The 21,466-nt window shown below is 40.2% G+C and overlaps 1 protein-coding gene across 1 annotated transcript in view; it reads left to right on the top strand.

The window, feature by feature from the left end:
* The window catches only part of DCDC1 (doublecortin domain containing 1), a 1,098,140-nt gene that overhangs the window by 590,711 nt on the left and 485,963 nt on the right, over positions 1-21,466 (top strand). The window contains exons 16-18 of the mRNA XM_069223476.1: positions 6,122-6,240; positions 13,323-13,383; positions 21,125-21,259. Of these exons, the coding sequence (XP_069079577.1) occupies positions 6,122-6,240; positions 13,323-13,383; positions 21,125-21,259 (315 nt within the window). The remainder of the gene's footprint in view (positions 1-6,121; positions 6,241-13,322; positions 13,384-21,124; positions 21,260-21,466) is intronic.

The following is a 21,466-nucleotide window of genomic DNA, read 5'->3' as shown; positions in this document are numbered from 1 at the left end:
CCACCTCAAATAATAATCACAATCTTTGTCAGGATGATCCACCAAATAAACCTGTGTTTAACCCTCAAGGTGCTTGTCACAAAATAATCAGGCTTCACTTAGAGGCAATGTGTAAAGTATTTATGTAGTATTAAAGTGAAAACTCAATACAAGAACACATAATTTTAGAAAAATTTATGGTATTTTATTAAACAAAATGACATCAAAATCACAAAAATGTAATACATACAACTGGTGAGAATCATTTTTGAAGTTTGAATGAAAAATAGCATAAAAAACACAAAGTGCCCACCATGGTTATGTGGTAATGCTAGAGTGGGTCAAAGTCAAAAGTTAAGGCTGACAACGTTGGAGCACGGGTCGGACGCAAGAACCATTTTTGTCCCGGTGGAAAGTTTACCTTCTGACTTATAAACTTTTATGGAGAAAAAGTGGTCATCGATGAGTTGCCGGCAGGGCAAACTGCAAGCTGGATCCTACGTGGGGGCTCAATGACTGTGGGTTGTTGAAGAGTGGGGTCCCGGTACAGTCATTGGCAAAGGTGAGCAAGATCAGAGTGGCTAAGTCCGGAGTCTGTGCTCAGGATGGCCCTAACGTCGATTGAGTTTGGCTCAGCGTTGATCTTGGTGAAGCCCTCCAGGTTTGGACTTAAACTTTTCTGGAGGTCGGGTCTTCTTCAAGCTGAGGGCGACCAGGGATTCAAAGTTGATGGCTGTGGCTTGAATGGTGACCCCCATCTCCATTTGCTCTCCATGCAGAAAGTTGGCAAAAAGCTTCTAAGTCCCACTTCTTGCAATTTAAGGACAGGAGGGGTACACTCTAACACAGGTGTCTCCAACATTTTCTGTAATAAGAGCTTCTTATGTTAAATGGAACTCATCAAGAGCTACTAATATCGTTAGTCTTTTAATAGTGACCACATCAGACAAGATAACATTAGTTGCCACCATATGCAGGATTACTACCAGCAATCACCTCAATGAATCAGGCATGGTTGTCAGCAGTAATGTTAAATAATAGTCAATATGGATTTTTTCTTCATGGGTAATACATAACAACCATAGCTGCAATGCCGCAGGTGCCTGATGGTTTATCACTCAAATATCAGGTTTCAATATATTCCGGAAAATCTGTCATTTTTCTTTACATAAAAATATCAGCTTATGAGTTCTGAAGATAAACACATTTTCGTCTTGAATATGCACTTTCAATTTTTGTATAGATATCTTAATTCAACCAAACAAGAGCTTCTAATGTAGTAGGCCGGGCTGCACACATGAGAGCAACTTACAGGTAGATGGAAAGCAATCAGTAAATCACAAGCTACTTGTTGGAGAAGTCTGCTGTAACAACAGCCAAGAGGCACCTCTTAGTGCTTAGGACTCACTCCAACAAGGGCGAAGAACAAGGTCCATGGTATATTCAGTTGGAACTGTTCAGGTGGTAATTTGCAGAGAGAAAGGCCTCTGGAAGCTTTTTGTGTCCATTTAGCTCAGACAGAAGGTGAACCAACTCACTCTTGGGGTCACTTCTTTGGTCCTAGGTTCAAGGCAAGCAGGTGCATTCTTCTTTCAGACAACAGGGTAATCCTTCTTCTGACATTTGATGGGCCATGTTCTGAGGAGGGTACTGGGAACGCTGCATTTATGTCTAGTGCCAGCCAGTAGGTGAAAGGAACTCCTGGCCATTCCCTAACCAATAGGGGAAATGTTTCCAGAAGTGACTTTACCCTCTTTTGCAGCACTGCCTGTGTGTTCTACTGTAAGTTATCCCACAGTACTCCTCTTTCTTTAAATCTGACAGGGCAGCACCTTTTTTCCCCTGGGTAGAGCTACCTGTGCACACAGAAGTAGGGTTATTGTGATGGGCAAAACTGTTCTGGGGCAGCTCCCCACTCACTGGGTTTGGAGCCATGTTGCATAGGAAGACAAAAAGAAGGCAGGCCTATGTGTGAGGCACATCTGCTAGTGTGAGGACAGGCATCCTTTAAAGGTAAGACAGGCTATTCTCAAGCCAGAGTCTATCTTTCTCAAAAAATAAAAAAACCTTCACACACCCATGCCCTTTGTCCACTGTCTGGGAGCAATCCATATCTCATCACAGAGGAGCCATCAGTAGTGATGTGACACTGGACACTACCAGAAGACCCTTTTGGCTTTGGCAAGAAAATGACACCTTTCTAAAAATATAATTTCCAAAATAGTAATATAAAGCTAACTTGACTATTAAGTTGGATTTTGAATTACTAATTACAAGAGTCACTGAACTAGTTTTACAGCAATTCACAAACTGAATTTAGCACTTATTAAAGGTACAAGTGTAAACTAGTATTAACCTATGAGAGAGTCAGCGTGGCCACAGTTCAAAGCACCTTTGGGGTTTTTTCACTGCCAGGACATGTGAAACATTAAATATTCATGCCCTCCTTTTTAAATAACACAACAGGAACCCTGACCCATGAGCTTTTAAGGCCTACTTTAGGGGTGCCTAATAGGAATTTTAAAAAATGGATGTTTAGGTTTCACAAAAGGTTTATTTTGCCAGATCGAAATGGCAGTTTAAAACTGCACACCTAGGCTGCAGTGTCAGGCCTGGAGACAGGTTTTACCTTACTATATAAGGTGGCACAACAAGTGCTGCAGCCCACTAATCACACATTTAATTTACTGGCTCTTTCACAGCTCTGGGTACAAGTGGTACCATATGCTAGGGACTTACAAGTAAATTAAATGTGCCAATTAGGGCTATGCCAAATTCACCATGTTTAAGAAAGGGAGCACTAACAATTTACCCCTGCTTAGCAGGAGTGAAATGCACAAAGATCTACAGCCAACAAAACTACAGTTTAAATTAAAAAGTCAAAAAATCCCTGATGACCCTGCAGGAAAGGCATATTTCCAACACCTTACATGTATACTTGTTTATCCTAATAAACTTAATTGCATCTGATAAATCTGTAGCAAACTTTAAAAAGCATCTAAAATACCTAGGTTTCTGTAAATGAGCACATGGAGGAAGTTATTGGGTTTTGGGTCGAAGAAAAGCCCCAAGGGGTTTAATTTGGAAAGTAAGAACACAAAAATCCAATGGATGGATAACTACCAAACTGGCACAAAGACAGAAACAACAATCTTCTGTGCATTTTTTATTTCTTGAAATCTGCTCAGTGTTTTAGAAAAATGTCAAAGGGTAAACATTGTGCTGTTTTTTAAGCTTGTTCAGTGGATGCCACTGTCTCAAAATGTGAGTTTGGAATCTCGTAGGCAGTAAAGAGCCACTCTGAAGGTTGCAGACTAAGGGACTGATTTAGATATTGGAAGACGGGTTAGTCTGTAACAACAGTGACGGATAACCCGTCAGCCGAGTTCTAAATCCCATAGGAAACAATGGGTTTTAGATTTTGGCGGATGGGATATCCATCACCATTGTGATGGAGTAACCCATCTGCCAATATCTAAATCAGGCCCTAAGCCTCTAGTTTGACAAATCTTTTCCAGGGCTAAAGAGTTTGGTTGAGTTGGGCATGATAAGTAACTGTCTACTGAAGGAGGGCTAGGGCAGATATCAAAGGGGTCAAAAATGTTGTTTGACCCTAAAAACATTAGAATAAGGTGTCCTGGTATTTTTCATTCCATTCCAAATTTATGGTGAGATATGATTCTCCCAACCTTAACACTGACCTTAACCCTGTAGAAAGCACAAGTATAATGATGCACACCAGCACCTACTTTGTTGAAAAAAATGTGCGGTTCTTGCATTGTGATAGACTTGTTCCCTATTAGATGAACATTTCTGAAAGCTTCCCAAAACTTTTTCCACTTATGATCATCTTGTAAAGTTTCTTGCAGATTATCAAAGCAGGGTGAAGTTTTAACATGAGGCTTAAAGTTCAATTACTTTAGGTCTTGGCTCTAGATGGTGCGCATGCGCTGTCTGGAACTGAGACATGCTGTATCTACTTAGAGGGCTTCAGACTGCCCATAGGCTTGCGATTTGCTGTATCCCACATCGCTGTGTCATCCCTTTTCCTCATTGGTCCATGGCACACATGTGTCATGCTTTTTCCCGACTTTAGCCCCCCCCCCGAGCGCAGTGACCAAGTACTGATAAACATGTACAGTGGCCATTTTAGAGAGAAGGATGACAACACACATATGTGCAAAAGAGTAATTGTTTGCAACTTACATGACGTCATCTACGAATTGTCTGGTGATGTGATAGTGAATGTCATCTGTGATGTCATTGATGATGCATTTGCTATTGTGAATTGTTTATATAAACAATAACCTTTGCTGCAGGTAAACATGTTGGTAATGTATAAACACACGCACACATCCTATAACCACACAGTATATATGGAAGACTACAATCAACGTTTCACATGCCAGTCCTGGCCTCCTGTCATTTCTGTGCCCTCACTCACAAAGTCAAAGATAATAAAAAAGAGAAAATATGTATATGTCACATTACTTCTGCTCCGAGGCCAAGAGTCGGACTGGACTGTAGGGCAATTTGGCAATGCCTGAAGGGTTGATCTGACAGATTTGTGTATGGACTGTTTTTTTGGCTGTTTGTGGGCCTTTTTAATGGTCAGGTGGGGTGGTTTTTAATGTTCATATCTCTGATATTACCACAGACGTTGCCCAAGCACAGATGCACGCAGTCTCCCATACTTTGAAAAACACGTATATTACTTTTCTTTACAAGTTTACAACGGCCCTGATTTCCCAATGTGGCCCACTTTTGTATCAATCTGATTCAATAATGGTGGCTTCTTATATTTTGGTGCCTGGGCCTTTTTGTGTATCACAGTCTGACCCCACTGGCCTGGGCCCCTGGTACAGTACCTGGCATTCTAAGCAGGGTATTTTGGAGAGGATATTTTATTCTACACCCCTTCCCCAGTCACAAAATCATGACTGCTAGGGGTTTGGTCAGAGTGACCTTTGACCACAGGTATTTCTAGGTCCCAGGCAACAGTGAAAGACCCAAACAACTTTGCCCAGCCAGGAGCCTTTTTGTTTTTCCCAAAGACCCGCAAGCTAAATTGTACTCCTTGCAAGCCATATTTTTTCTTAAAGTACCGTGACAAGTGTAGAGACAAGTTATTTTTTATTAGGGACAGTTAACAAACTGCAAAATATCCAAAGGGAAAAAGGCGCCTCAGTCAGTCAGAGTTAATTTTTCAGTAAAATATTGTTCCTTGTGATGGTTTGTTAATTGGTTTTTTGACTGAACTGTAACCTAGTGTTATTATTCTTCTCTTACTATGTCAACAACTACTTTCTTAATTTACCGGAAATACCAAAATCACCGTTTCAACAAAACTAAAATTGGGAGTTGGAATGCCAAACACAAGCTTTGTAAGAGTTGACCTTTGGCTACTTTGCACAAAACTTAGCAAAAAGATTCTAAAGTGGCATATCTGTTTGTTGTAAAATGTCATGCAAATTTACCAAATGTGGCCAAATTAATAAGCGATTTTTTCCCAATCTAGACCTTCCATTTATAGCTATGGAGTGGCTGTCTGCAAAATATAATCTGCATAGTATGTCGTATGGCAAGGCTAAGAGAAGGAAGGAATATTTAACAAACATTTTCTTTGCAAAGTAAGTGTAAGATCAGCGACTATAAAGGGGGTTGTTGTTTGAGCGACTCAAGTATTCAACAGAGTCCTTCGCTTCAGACTAGTTTCTTGTAAAACTGTTAACCAGTACTGCTTGAGTGGACTTAAAAGGTACGAATTTGTCACAATCTTTGCAGTTCAATGAACTTTTATGCTGTGCATACATTCTTATTGCCAATTCTGTCAGTGCGTGTATGTCAAGTGACACGTTACGGACCCTAAATCGTTGCACTGTGAAACACGCCGAGAAAAAGGACAAATGAAGGTACCTAGGTTCTGTTGCGCTTAGCAGTGAACTGTAAAATGTCACCGTTGTCGTACAGGAGATCACTGACTCCAAACAGAGCAGCTTGCCGTCTAAATTGTGGATAGCGCGCTCCTCTCGGGCCATTAATGTCCTGCTCTATCCAGGCATAATGCCCTCACTGTTGTGTCACAATAGTTCATTTTCTGCTCCTTTAAACTCATTCAGTCCTTTTTGTTAATTCATTAAAGGGTGGAATGATCCTGAATCGAGCTTTGCCACAGATCTGCCTTGCTGTAGGTCACCAAGCGCAACTAAATACCAGCTACGGAACATCTGTCGAAGGATACGAGATAGTGCTGCAGAAAAGGTAACTTCTTGATTCAGTTCCACGTCGTGCTACGGCATTTCAAATATTCTGTCTGCACAGGAGTATAATGACTCTAAATATGGGAGGGGCTCAGGGGATCTAGCGTCATCTTATCTGACTCCTTTGATATCCTACACGTCCGTCCATAACATGCACACATACACTTAAGTTTTACAAAGACCTCTCAAGATAAATACTATATAATTTCATATTAACGTGCCCTAACCACTCAGAACCAAAAATATAGATGCTTTCTAATATTCTCTCTTAGTCAGGCATCAACACAGGGACACTGTCGATTGATGGCTTACCCACTTCGTTAGGAAAGGGCTTCTAGTGAGATGTTCATTAATGTCATGAAAATGCATGTCTGTGCTTACGGTTGTACGACGAAATATCAGGGTTAAAAATATAAAAATGCAAAATTATCAACAAAATAACGTAGAGGACAAACAGATTGTCTCCCTATACTTTGTAAGAAAGGACAAAATAAGGACTACAAAAATATGAGGCCAAAAATCTGTCACAAAATAGGCAAGTATATAGAACATTTAACATTATACAATATACTACTTTTAAAGACATACTTTCTTAAAAAATACATTTAAAACATGTACTACATAAAAGGTATGACTTACAAAGAATAAAATATTTATTTTAAATTAAATGTAAAAGATAGAAAACACAATGCATAATTGTAATGATAAAATAAACATTATTTTTCCTCTGTATGGTTTAATTCTTCTTTTTGTTCCTAAATATTTGTTTCCTTCTTTTCTTGCACTGGCGCCATCTCCTGTTTTTGCACTTTGTATAAATATTATCCATGAAGGTCAATTCACCAAAATGCCAGGGAAAGTGGAAGTGACATCACATGCCCATTAATCTTAATTTTTACTCTCATACAGATGCTTACACATACACACATTCGCACGTAAACACACACAAACCCTCAAGAGCACATACAACATATATTTAAAGGCATTTTTTTTTATCTTGCCTCCTCTTCCAGGGAGGGACATAGTCCAGCTAATTGTACTCCATTTTTATTGTACTAATAGTGAAAATTAAAAATTATTTACTATTTTTATTAAAAAATGTAAGAAAACAAAGTAAATGGAGCCCCAACCAACGTTCATAGGGATATACTGCCACTGTGTTCCTGGCACTGATTTCTCCACAAACAGTGCCAGGGATCGCAAAGGGCAATTCAGGGGTCACGGCTGCATCCCCTGGCAACCCCTAACTGATGTCTACTATATTGGCATCCCCTTCTTAGTACTTTGTATTCATCTGAAAAAAAAAAAACTCTTTTGGGGGCCCTTAGTTATTGAAATATTGACATTCTTCCCCAAGTCAATGTCCAATATAGCTTCAGACCTCAAATCAATTGATTTTATCTTTATTTTTTACTTCTGCTTTTATGCTGCTACCCTGGACTAAAAATGAAGCAAGACTCAATTCTCTGATACAGAATTTTCTTTATTTCTTAGAGACTTGCTCTTAGTCTATGTTTAAAAATGATGTAAGAAAAGATGGCGCCCATCTGTGAACAAGGCTTAATAAATCAAGCTGAAACGCATTGGGTCCAGAACCCCGAAATAAGATTGACAACCATGTCTACGTGCTTTTCTGATAGGAGAGGCAACGTTTTTTGTATATATATATATATATATATATATATATATATATATATATATATGTCTGTATATATATATATATATATATATAGATACAGAGAGAGAGAGATTTGTGTATATATATATATATATATGTATGTAAATAAAACAGATATATAGCTGTAGCTATATTTATATATATATCATTTATATTTTAAGACATTTATAAATATTACACATTTTTACCTTACATTTTATTAAAAAATTATTGCAAATGATTAACTAATATGTTAACCATCAAGAATAAATAGAAAATATTCATATATGTAAATATAGATCCATATAGAAATATCTCTACATAGAGACACATAACTATATCTATATTTATATTTATATATATATATATATATATATGTATAGATAGATATAGGTAGATAAAAATAGATGTAGATATATAGATATAGCTATAGATAATATTAATACAATTCATATTTTAATAAATATATACATATTTCACATATTTTCACCTCACATTTTATCAATTTACAAATTATGAACTAATGAATTTACCATTAAGAATAGAAAGAAAATATTAAAACATTTCACTAATTAAAAGTTATATATGTTTGGAGCACATGGCAACATACTACCCAAAACTCATGAAACACATTAAAATAATATTTGAAATAATTCTACAAACTATTTACAAAATACAGTAACATAATATATAAGTAATTAAATTAGCACAATTATCCAATCATCAAATAAATATTACAACATTATCATTTAACTAAGCCTGTCCATTAAATAATGTACAATTAAAATATTTTACATATTTATTCATCAGATTATAAATTAAAATAAAAACTAAACTTTTTAAAATGTATGGTAAACATATTCCCAAACATATTTCTCCACAAATCCAGCAACTAGGACAAAAATAAAGTTGAATAAAAATAATTAAAAAACGTATATATAACAAAACAATTTTAAAATGATATACTCAACCTTATTAAAACACAATGTCAAATATCTAAAAAATACTACATTCCTACCTTCTAAATTCTGTCCCATAATTCTTTTGACATCACAATACTTTTTACATGATATTTGTGTGATTGTTATTAAATTATATTTTGGAGGACCACTCGCTATACAATTGAGAACAACATAATATTAGCAGACATAAGACATAGCCCTCTCAACTACTTTACCATACCTTTGTAATAACTATGGAGACACGAAAGCAAAACAATAAGCTTTCCTTCCTTATATTTAACTAATTCTGTATTGAGTGTCAACTGAAAACTTTGTCCTAGGCTTTGTTACAAGTGGACTCATCATGTCTATCATTCACAATGATCATAGAGCTCTCTGCCAAATTTTACAAAGCTCACCTGTCTTTTGTTTCCAGATTATCTGTTTTTAACAGTGGCGACCATACTAATGTCACTTTTACCTTACGTCACATGGTGTTTGGTATGCAAATAATGTTTTACTAGGGCTTTCTGTGTTCTTTACAAGAAAGGCGCAGTCTGAAAGCACACATAAAAGTAGAGGCACAGATGGGAAAAATTTTCTCTTGCAGAGTTACTGGTCTAATGTGTACAGCAACACCAAGTTTTTTCACAGACACGTTATTGAATTTTATAAGGTACAGCACACATACAAATGCAATGTAAACAGGAAAATAAACTTTGAACAGTGGGAAAGGAAAACTAAGATGCATATCATACAGCCTATCTCCAATCTACTCACCCTCTCCTGGTTGTTATCAAAAACATTACCGCGTACAAAGTCCACCTTCTGCCACCCCTTCCTGGGCCACTCAACCTTGCCCCTTATATATACGTTTTTCAGGCTCAAGCATCTCCACCCTGGTAGTTCCTGGTAGGAGGTCCACCCCTCTATTTTTCTCCTAGCTCCCCCATATCTTTGTGTATTTTTGGGGACAGTCTCTAGCCTCATAGACAGGTCTTTGCTTGATCATATAGTGGTCTATTCCTCTCTTCCACTACTAGAGGACTTTCCTACTTCCATTTGTGTGATATCACTTATAGGCACTGTGAGCTGACCCAGAGTAATGTGAGCCTGTGCCTGCTGTTATCTAGATCAGTGTTAACGTGTAATAGGCCCAACTTAGGGTCTTGTGGTATTGTCTATCCCAGAACCGACCCCAGGCATGGAAGCTCCCATGACCAATAGAGTGATAATCTAGGACAGATCCAGGCTGTGTGCAGGAAGTCCCCCACCAGCTCCGCACAGCACAAAGACAGGCCAGGGAGACTATTACCAATGTCCTCCAAAATCAATGTCGGGTAAGGTAGGCTCTTTGGAGGAGCTTCAGTTGTACTAAACGCAGCCTGAAGGAGATCGCTGAGTTCTGTGAAGTCGCCCTAGCCTTGCCCGACTTCTCATCCGTAAGCAAGCCCAGGTCTCGCTCCCAAGCAGCTCATATAGAAACGAAGGAGCCAATCATGCTATTAATTATTTCAGGGTAAACCTGTGTCACTTTGTGGTCCCTCAGTTCACTGATGATTAACTTTGCTTCTGATGGGTTGAAGTTTGGGAGTTCTTCCAAGTCTGAGATATATGGGGGCAGGGCATGTCTGAGCTGCAAATAGCATTACTGTTGACTGTGGTGAATCCCACATTTCTCATGCAAAGTCTTTCAGGACTTTAGAATTGTGCCCTCCATTATATCTGCCTTCACCAAGATACCTATAGTGTCCAATTTGGGTTGTATGAGGAACAATAGTCAGGGGACATTGTGGCTTTGTAATCATGACAGTCTCGATCTCGCAAAAATCTAGAGTAAGCTCTTGTGGTGTCCATTGCTTCTGCTAGTATGTGCTCAAGAGGTTCCGCCAATGTGTGCATGAAAGTTTGAAGAACTAAGGTGGGAAGCCATTTGGTCCTGGGACTTTACCAGAATTCAGTTTGCTGAGGGCTGCTGAGAGCTCACCCACTGTGAAGTCATCCTCTATGAATTGTCTCTCTTTGCATTCAAGAGGGTATGTAGGGGAAGATCATGGACAAAACCCCCCATCAGCTTGTGTGATATAATGTGACGCTATGCATAGAGATTTCAAAAATATCCTTCAAATTGTCAGGCAATCTCTCTTTCTCCTGTAATGGTTTCCACTTCTGGGGTCATCAAGGATAATATTGGTGGATTATGTTGTATATTATGACAGACCCTATGGAGTATGTTGCTTTACTTGTCTCCTCATTGGTATGGGGGGACTGAGATACCAGCCATATCATCCTTGCCTCGCTTGCTAAAGTTTGATGAAGAAGTGCTTGGATAAGGGCAAGGGCAATCCACAGTTCTGGTTTCTGATCTATATAATAACGATTTTTCAGGTCTTGTGCTCTTGGCTCTAAGGTCCTGATGTAGATCTTGGCTGAGGGAACTACTACGTCACAATTGTGACAGATATTTTGCCTGCCGTATTATGATCCCATTATTTCCTATGGAGATCATAATACAGCAGACAGGATATCCCTTACATTTGTGATGGAGTATTCCAAATGCCAAGATCTAAATCAGATCCTAAGTGTGTAATTATCTGTAGCTGTACCTGCACTTTTCCCCTGTGGAATAACCTATGATTTGGCCTCTATTCATTAGCTTGAAGGCTTTCCCGAGTAAGTTTACGGAGTATACTAATTACCGGCTGAGGGAGAAGTACTGCTGCACCGCCTCATCAATATGGGCTTTGTACATCTTATCTTGGAGGGATCAGGGACAGTGCCTCCATCTCAACAGTGACCTAGAGAGGCCCAAGTACAATCTAATTTTCACTGGGAATGATCCAACAACACTGGGGCATATCTGTGGGCCAGTGCAATTTGCTACATTTCTGTTGTAGGCATGAGGAAATAGTTTAGTCAACATCCAAGAGACCCATTGCCGTCATGAAGTGTGCTATCAGGGTTTGTCTCTCAGCACTCCCCTTCCCTCTCAGGACCTATCAAAGTCTCATCTATCACTCCATTCCAGCTCTCCTGTTCACCACCAGACCTTCTGCTACTTGCCCACTAGCAACAACAGCGCATCTGAGAACATCATGTTCAGTGGCGACGGGGCGGAAATGCTAATCAGAGTCAGTACCGCCGACCTGTGTATGCATCCACTCACTTCCATGTCTGCAGAGTCTGTTCATCCATTCTTTCTGGGCCACAAAGGGCAGGTGGCCTTTGATCAAGATAGCAGTTCCCCTGGATCCATTGATAAAGCCTGAGTGAAACACGTGAAAGTAACTATATCTCACCAGAAAGAGGAACTTATTACTAATTAAATGTGTCTCTTGGAGAAATAAAATGTCAGCCTGCAGTCTTTTGGCGTAGTGCAATACATCCATCATTGTTATTTTGTCTAGTAGGCCGGTTGTAGTCCAGGAGACTAGGCGGATCAGGTCCCCTTGAAAAACTTCACTAAGCGTAGCCACCAAAGTGAGGGTTACAATTTATTTGGTCTTTGGGTGGTGTAAGCGTGAAGGTCTCTGCGCCAACCATGAACCTATGTAACAAGAACAACTATTTACCAAACCCACCTACCGCGTCATTTGAGAACCTGAAGTATCTATTGTGCGAGTAACCCCTCTCAGCATCAATGGAGCGCTGGACGGGTCATCTTCCCAACACAATGATATCAGTGTCTGATGCTTAACCTGGAAGTTGTTGCTCTGTAATGGGCCACCTATCTCAGACCACAAAGAAGAAAGTACACCAAAAGGAAAAATAACTGGAGGGGGTCCCCCCTTCAAAGTTCATGGCCTCTGAGGGTGAATCACCTTAGTTTGATCATTTTGCGTTCCCATCTACGGCAGAGAAATTGTTCTGGCCTGCAGTAGGCCTCCGTCCATGCCTCAGACAGATGCAAGGAAGTTGAGGCCATCATAGACAATCATGGTGCCATCAGCCCGTCAGGTCTATTGGCTCTCTTGTGTTTCACCCCATCAGTCCACTAAGTTCCGGAGGCCTGGGCCTGAGGCTCTCTCCCTCTCCTGGAATCTGTTGTATGCTTCTTATTGTGTCAGGAGGAGTGCAATCAATTTCTTCTATATAGTTGAGTGGTATTTATCTGCAGGGTTGATGGACAGTGCTACATTTGGCAGGTGGAGGCCCACAAGATGGTGGGGGAAATGCTCACCACCATCCTGAGGTAGTACCCTTTATTAGCCCCTTGGTTTCTGGTAAGCAACCAACAAGCACAAATCATTAGATACCCTCTTATAGTTAGAGCTTGTTAATGCAATGTATAATTTTCACAAAACATTTATGTTCAATTATGCAGAGATCACCTTTGTTATGTAACAATATTGAATGTGGCAAAGTAAGACATTGGAAAGAGGTATTTTTGTGGTGATTTGTTTAGGAATACATCTAGTATTAAGAAATCTAAAATTAATCTGAAAATTTCAATGAAATCGTCTAAATAATCATTTTCTATTTCAGAAACAAAAGTAGCATTGAACAACAGTGGGGTTTTGATAGTAAAGGCTATATCTACTCTAAGGTATGAACATCATTAGATAAACTATCTGGTTTTATTATTGAATACATTTCATTATTTAACAACATTTCTTAACAATGATGTGAAAATAACTTCCAATAACTATTTGTGTTTTTAGAATCACATAATAGTTCTAATGAATGTAACTACATTTGTGAATTAGTCTAGGATTAAATTGACAAAATCATGTGAGAACAGTTAAACCTTTAACCTGCTTAAAGATGGATAATCATTTCAGTATTTACATCAAGTTAAGTAATGCACATAATATTTTTTATTCAGTCAAAAAATGCATTACTTTCTATTACCACACACTGATTTATATTGAGCCTTCCCCATGCTTATCAATGTATTTGAACAAGAAGTAAATGTGCATTCTGTTATATTTAAAAACAAATGATATTCTGAGCCTGGAAAAATATTGTGTCATTGATTAACCCCTTAGCTGCTGGGCCTCCTCCCTCTCCCAGTGCTGAGCCCTTTTTGGGCTATTTGGGGTAGTTCATGCTTAGGCCCTCATAACTTTTTGTCCACATAAGCTATCCATGCCAAATTTGCGTCCCTCTTTTCCAACATCCTGGTGGGGATTCTAAAGGTACCCAGAGTTTGTGGGTTCCCTTGGAGGCGACTGATAAATTAGCCAAAATACAGCTAAAATGTGGGTTTTTGGGGAAAAATTGAAAAAAAGTCCTTCAGAAGAAAGCGGCTGTTTTTTTCCTTGTGAATGGGATCAATAAAGGGTTTATGGTGCTAAAATCACCATCTTACCAGCATTCAGGACCATGCAGACTTGAATCAGAAAACCTCATTTTTCAACACAGTTTTGGCATTTTACTGGACATAACCCATTTGTACTATTTTTGTGATTTCAGCCTCCTTCCACTTACTAACACAAATGGGTGTGAAACCAATGGTGGATCCTGGACATCTAAACATTTCTGAAAAGTAGATAACATTTTGAATTCAGCAAGGGGTCATTTGTATTGATCCTTCAAAGTTTTCCTATTGAAAGTAACAGTTGAAATAAAACATATTGAAATTGAGTTGAAAAAACAGCCATTGCTGTCTATGTTTTCTTCTGTAACTTTTTCCAGCTATGGAAGATTTTTTAAAGTAATTTACCGTTACGTCTACTGAATCCTTCCGGTTGTGGGAAGATATAGTGCTTGTAGGTTCATCAAGCACCCAAGGTACCCAGAGCCACAAAATGTGCAGCATCTTGTAGTGGGTTTTCATTGTATCCCGGGTGTACAGCAATACATTTGGGAAAATATAAAGGGTGAAAAATTGGTATCAAGAAAAAACCTATGTAATTCTGAAATTGGCAGAAGATATGGGGTTTAGAAGCAGTGGTTATTTGCACATCTCTGAATTAGGGGGTACCCATACTAGCATGTGAATTACATGCGTTTCTCAAAAAACTTCTTTCTTACACACAGTCTTACATGTGGAAGGCACAAATGTAGAGAAAGACATTTGGCAATAACACTTGTTCTTCCATTCTGTGTTCCTCAAGTCTCCCAATAAAAATGATACCTCACTTGTGTGAGTAGGTCTAGTGCCTGCCACAGGAAACCCCCCCCCAAAACACAATATGGACACATCCCATTTTTCCAAAGAAAACTGACGTTTTTCTTGCAAAGTGCCTAGCTGTGGATTTTGGGCTCTAGCTCAGCCGGCACCTAGGGAAACCTAGCAAACCTATATGCTTTTGAAAAGTAGACACCTAGAATAATCCAGAATGGGGTAATTTGTGGAGCCCTCACCAGGTTCTGTTACCAAGAACCCTTTGCAAACCTCAAAATCTTTCTAAAAAAACGAATTTCCTCACGTTTCAGCGATGCAAAGTTCTGGAATCTGAGGGAAGCCACAAACTTTCTTCAACCCAGCATTCCCCCTAGTCTCCCAATAAAAATGGTATCTCACTTGTATGGGTAGGCCTAGTGCCCGCGACAAGAAATGCCCCAAAACACAAAATAGACACATCACATTTTTCCAAAGAAAAACGTGTTTTTTCCAAAGTGCCTTGCTGTGGGTTTTGGTCTCTAGCTCAGCCGGCTCCTAGGAAAACCTAGCAAACCTACATGTCTTTGAAAACTAGACACCTCGGGGAATCCAGAATGGAGTGACCTGCGGGGCTCTCTCCAGGTTCTGTCATCCAGATTCCTTTGCAAACCTCGAAATGTGTCTTACAAATACATTTTCCTCACAATTAAGCGATGCAAAGTTCTGTACTCTGAGGGAAGCCACAAACTTTCTTCAACCCAGCATTCCCTGAAGTCTCCTGATGAAAATGGTACCTCACTTGTGTGGTTAGGCCCTAGTGCCCACGACCAGAAATGCCCCAAAACACAACAAGGACATATCACATTTTCTCAATGAAAATGGACGTGTTTTTTGCAAAGTGCCTAGCTGTGGATTTTGGCCTCTAGCTCAGCCAGCACTTATAAACCTATGCATTTTTTTAAATGTAGACACCTATGGGAATACAGAATGGGGTGACTTGTGGGGCTCTCACCAGGTTCTGTTACCCAGAATCCTTTGCAAACCTCAACATTTGTCAAACATATTTTCCTCACAATTAACCAATGCAAAGTTCTGGGCTCAGAGGGAAGCCACAAATTTCCTTCCACTAAGTATTTCCCCAAGCCTCCCGATACAGATGGTGCCTCAATTGTGTGGGTAGGCCAAGTGGCTGCAACAGGGATGGGCCCAAAACGTCCTGTGGCAATAATGATAACTGAGGTGAGTGTGCTAATTAGCCCTGGGATCTGGAACCACTATTTAGGGAAATCTAACAAAGCCAGCCATTTCTAAAGAGTAGACACCCAGGGGAGTCCATGGAGGTGTGGCTTGTGTGGATTCCCTAAATGTTTTTACCCAGAATGCTCTGCAAAGGTAAAACATTGAATAAGAACAGTATTTTTCCTTGCATTTCTGTGAAGTAAACTACAAAAATATGCATGGATTTACAATAATCTTACCACCTAGTGTTCCCCAACTTGTCCCAATAAAAAAACGATACCCCGCTAGTGTGCCTGGGCCTAGTGCCCATGACAGGAATGGATCACACAAGGGTCAATTGTAGTCCTTGCATGGGGGCTACTATTGACCCTGGAATTATCCATTCCTGACGTGGGCACTAGGCACTGTCACACAAGTGGGGTTGTATTTTTATCAGGACAAGTAGGGAAACACTGAGTGGTAAGAATTGTGTGGATCCCTGCAAATTCCTGTAGTTTACCTGACGGAAAAGCTGCTGTTTCTGTAGCAGCAGTGAGGCTTTCAATTACAGGCAACTGGAAGTCAATAAAGGCATGAGTCTTCCTGTGGTTGTCTGACAATAAACAACATATATTTATTGTATCTTGCCATCTGGATCAGGTGGGTAAAAAAGTATCAAGTGCAAATTTTATGACACGCGAACCTGGTCGTTCTTGTCCACTCCATCCATGTACTTATTGTAATCAAGTATTCATGTGGGTTTGTGGACTTCAGCCAGATGACCCAAACCATGATGGGGGAACTGCTCTCATCATGAATTGTAGTGAGCACATATACATCACACCTATCCGAGAACTTGACTGCAAACAGTTCGTTGGAACGAAACGCAGTACTCTGGGGTTTCTGGAGCTTCTTTCAAACAAGCTCCTGTGGGAATCCTTTACTGTTACAACTAACTGTACTGCAGGCCTCAGTGCCAGCTTCGTAGAGCTCACTGAACAGTTCTACTCCTGTATAGAAATCATCCACATAAAGGTTATAACCTTTGTGAAGGAGTGGCTGGACATGATCCCATACAATCTTCCCTGTAACCTGTAATGTGGGAGGGTAACCTACAGGGTTTAGCGTGGAGGCCTTCCCACTCTACACTCTCAAGCTGTACACATAGCCAGGAATGCTCTCACACAGCATGGACAGCTTGATGCCATAGCGAGCTCTTTTGCTCGCAATGTACTGTCTGAACAGCAGGCACTCTTTGTACAGGATCAAGGACTCATCAACTGATATATTCTTTTAAGGAGTATAGATCTCTGGAAACCTGGCAGAAAAATGTTCCATGACAGGCTGACTTTTGAACAATCTGTCATGGTCTGGGTGGTCCAGGGGCAATGCAGCAGAATTGTCATTGAAATGCAGCCTGTGCTGCAATAGCAAAAAAAACATCTCTGCTCATGTACGGTGCGAGGATGGGGGTTACCCAAACCGTGCGAGTCATCCAGTGGGACTGCAAGCTGGGTTTCTGCAATAACCCCAGGTTGAGCCAAAAGGCCCAAAAATATCCTCAACTCTGTCAGCGAAGTGGGAGTCCACTGGTGTGCCCTAGATGGGGCCCTAAAGTGCCTCCATGCTCCCTCAGAAATTGTTCTGCATGCAAATTTGTTTGCTGCCCAGTTTGCTGAAGGAAGTCGACATTCAAAAAAAATATGGATGTAGTGGCCTGGCAAAAAGTTGCCCGTATTGACTTTACATCCAGCGATGCCAGTAAAAGTTGGAATTTGGGCCAGAACTAAATTGGGTGTCTGCCAAGAGAGCGTTCTGTCTGTGCTTGCCGCTGCAAGCCTCCCCTGGTCTCATGGTTGGGGTAACCCACTATTGTCCTGCTGCACAGACTGTGCTTGTGAAGGGACAGCATGACGGCCCTCATTGTCTCCCTCCAAATCACTGAAAAAGGTGTTGTCGGATGAACTGACTGAAAAATCGACTGAAAAATCACTTCATATTCTGCTCCATTTTCCTCTTCCTCAATGTCTAATCCTGCCTCGGAGATGTCCGCCATAACCTGAGTTATGGCTTCAGCAGCATTCATCCAATGAGATGCCATCTCTGCTACTGGCTAATCTGTCCCTCTAAAACACTAGCCTACATAGAAGGCAGATATCTTGTCAGCACATTTGCTGGTTGATGTGTGAGTGTGTGCGCAGACAACTTAACTTTGCTTATTCCTTTAAGTCAGCAGGTTCTCTAAAGACACTGAAAAACCACACATTGATAAAACAAACTTTTATACATGTGGTTTCCCTGGGGGCTGATCGCGACCCAAAGTGAAAACACATGTATAAAAAGAAAAAAATTAGAGGGTCTGCCTGTGCCAGGAGTGCCAACCCACTATTTTTTTTTCATTTTTAATTTAATTAAATTTTATCCTCTGGGGGGCATGATTGCCCCAATGGGAGAAACCGTTAGTTTATTATAAAAGTCTTGCCCCCACGAGGTGGCCCACTTACATGGGGGATGACCCCCCCCAAACAAGATCTCTGGTGCCTAGAGCTGTTTCCTGGCCATGAATTGCAGCTGTGCTGCAATCCATGGCCAGGAAAGAAACAATGGAAATGGAGACTCTCCCCTTTCCATTGATGCCTCCCTGGCATATTTCCCCCCACCAAAATGGGGAGAGAATGTGTACCTTGTCCTCGGATCCTCTGGTGGGGAAAAAGTGTAATGTCAGCATGCCTTGCTGTGTGCTGACATCACAGATGGGTGAGAGGGGGTCAGGTGGAGGCGAGGAAGCTCTTCGGTGTCTCCCAAGGGTATAAAGAAAAATCCTCTGGTGCAAAGCACTGGGTGATTTTTTAAAGACCTCCCTAGTGTTGGCCAATGGTTGTGACCCACACCAGGGAGGTTGTGCTTGTGTCGGTCATTGGCCGACACACACACTAATGGAGTTAAAGAGCCGTAGTTTCAAATCACAGGGCCTCCATTAGGTTATGTTAGTCATGATGCTTAGACCTAACACCCTTAAGAAGAAGCTATTACTCCAAACTTTTTATTTTTTATTTTTTAGCTAAGTGGGCTTTTAAAGTTAGCATGATTCTAATATTGAGTTTTGACATAATTGAAGAATGGCCAATCCTTCGCATAAATGTTTCCTACAGTCCATTGTTTGAACCTCATGTGACAATCAACTGGCATTCAGGATATTTGAAGCCCGGTTTACTAAACTAAAGTTGCTGTGCAGCATTGTGTGAAAGGGAGAAAGGAGAACAGCACCATAGTGCTAAGATGTAGCACTGTTCTCTTCTTTCCCTGTGCTAGTGCACTTTTGGCAGCCAAGTGCTAATGCCGGTATTGTGCAAGGGTGTCTGTGTTCTTGATATCATAGGTTTTCTACTGCAAGTGGCTCATTCTAGTACAAAATCCCCACAATGCAGTGCACATAAGAAGTAGGAAACATTAGTGAAAATGAAAACATTTTATGAGCAGATGGAGCATTTAATGCTCTGCCATATTATGAGTGGGTAGTTTTTGCAGATGTGGAATAACCAGACCTGAATTTACATCCAGCAATTCTATGTGGTGCAATTGCATGAGGTTTTGGCTGTAGCATCACTCAAGCCTCTTCCCCCTTTCTTTTGACAGGGAAAGTATACAATTATTTCCCTATGAGAAAATATCTTTCCCTTTCCTCCTCTCCTCCCTTTATTCCAGTCCTGAAACCTAGCTCCTAACCTGCAGACAATTACCAAGGGTAAGTGTATGCGCTGAACTCCATACAATTGGGAATTCCGTTTTGGTTTTATGACCATAACGTGGTCCCACGTGGTAATTGCCCATTCTATGGGGACTGGTAACAGTCTGATTTTGGGCCAGATTTACCATACAGTAATGGTAAATCTGCTTTTGAGTTTACTTCCCCCCTTCCCCCATAACGTGGAGCTCATAATGAGGGCCTAGATGTGCACACAAAAAAATCAAGCGAACTATACATACAAAGAAAATGAAGAATCGAAGGGCCAAATGGAAGGTTGAGTATAAATATTTAATAAAAACATAAAATTAAATAAAAAATTCAACAAAAATACAAAATATAAGCCTAAATTTAACACTTTATAAACCACTATTATAAAACTTCACCCTAATTTAATTCAGATGTACGCTTGGGTTTATTCTTCAAGGGCTCGCTTGCACATTTATCTATTCAGACATTATGGTTTATGATTATATCACAAACCCATTACCAAGGGCCTCTTGGACGTTTTTCTAATGTCATAGGGATTGCTTGATTCAGGATGGCTGCACGGCTTCAGTCTTGTCCAAATATGTCATTTCTATTTCAAAACCAAAATCACACATTTTGATGCATGTAGACCTGCTGAGGAACGTACACTTACAACCAGGCCTCTGCCTGTTTGGATAACTCCAAACGGGGTTTAAGGGTTCAATATGCCACTCACTTTCTGGGTGAATACATGTATGGGACACGCTGTACATATATTAGACATGCCTATAACCTCTACAGCATCCTAAGCATTTTGAAACTAGTGAGTATACCCTAGGACAATCATATTGAGGCCTATTATTAGGACATTGTTAATGGTGTTTTGTGGCTGCAGGGGGATCTTCTCGGTCCTTTATTGGTCCTCCCTGCTTTGGTTGAGATACGTTCCTGTTGGCCTTCTACTGGTACCATTAAAGCTCTTAAGGAACACAAGTCGGCCACTAGAATATGAATTGCCAAATCATATTTAGAAGTGTGCATGTTAAAGAATTATTACGAAGCACATAATGTTGATTTGTGTAATAAAACGGAGCAGCTATTTCTTAGAACTGTAAATGAGACTTGTTTTTGCAGGCAGAAGGTGCTGTGTTCCTCAGCCAGTTACCATTAACACAAATCATTTTATATATTAAAAGTACGCCATAATTTAATTTGCTCATAAGGTTTTAACCATTCAATGTTTGTGGTTTTTGTTATGACTGCTAACATTGCCTTTTGCAAGTCTGCCTTTGATCTTTCTTTCAGGCCTACCCTGAGTTTGTTATGACCTTCCTCGAGGGGCAAAATGTGAGAAGAGAGGTGATGGAAGCAGAATATCAGATTCACCATTGGAGCTGGCCTGCCGCTCATCAGGAGACAGACAGCAGCTCATCAGAAGAGGTCAGAGTTCTCTTGAAGCCTAGAGGCAGCTTGATCTACATCCATAAATAGAAGCATATGACAAGAGTGCAGCTTTAGTATAGCTGTGATCAAAAAGTATTTATCCGGCTGTAATTAGATAGTGAAAGATGTATCAGTTCGAGTGAAAACTTGCATTAATGTATTTAAAGTTGCATAAATGTTTTAAAATGAGCACATACAAACACA

This window comes from Pleurodeles waltl, chromosome 3_1 (genome assembly GCF_031143425.1).
Source record: "Pleurodeles waltl isolate 20211129_DDA chromosome 3_1, aPleWal1.hap1.20221129, whole genome shotgun sequence".
NCBI classification, from domain to species: Eukaryota; Metazoa; Chordata; class Amphibia; order Caudata; family Salamandridae; genus Pleurodeles; species Pleurodeles waltl.
Note: the sequence above shows the minus strand (reverse complement) of the source record. Positions and strands in the feature narration are given on the sequence as shown.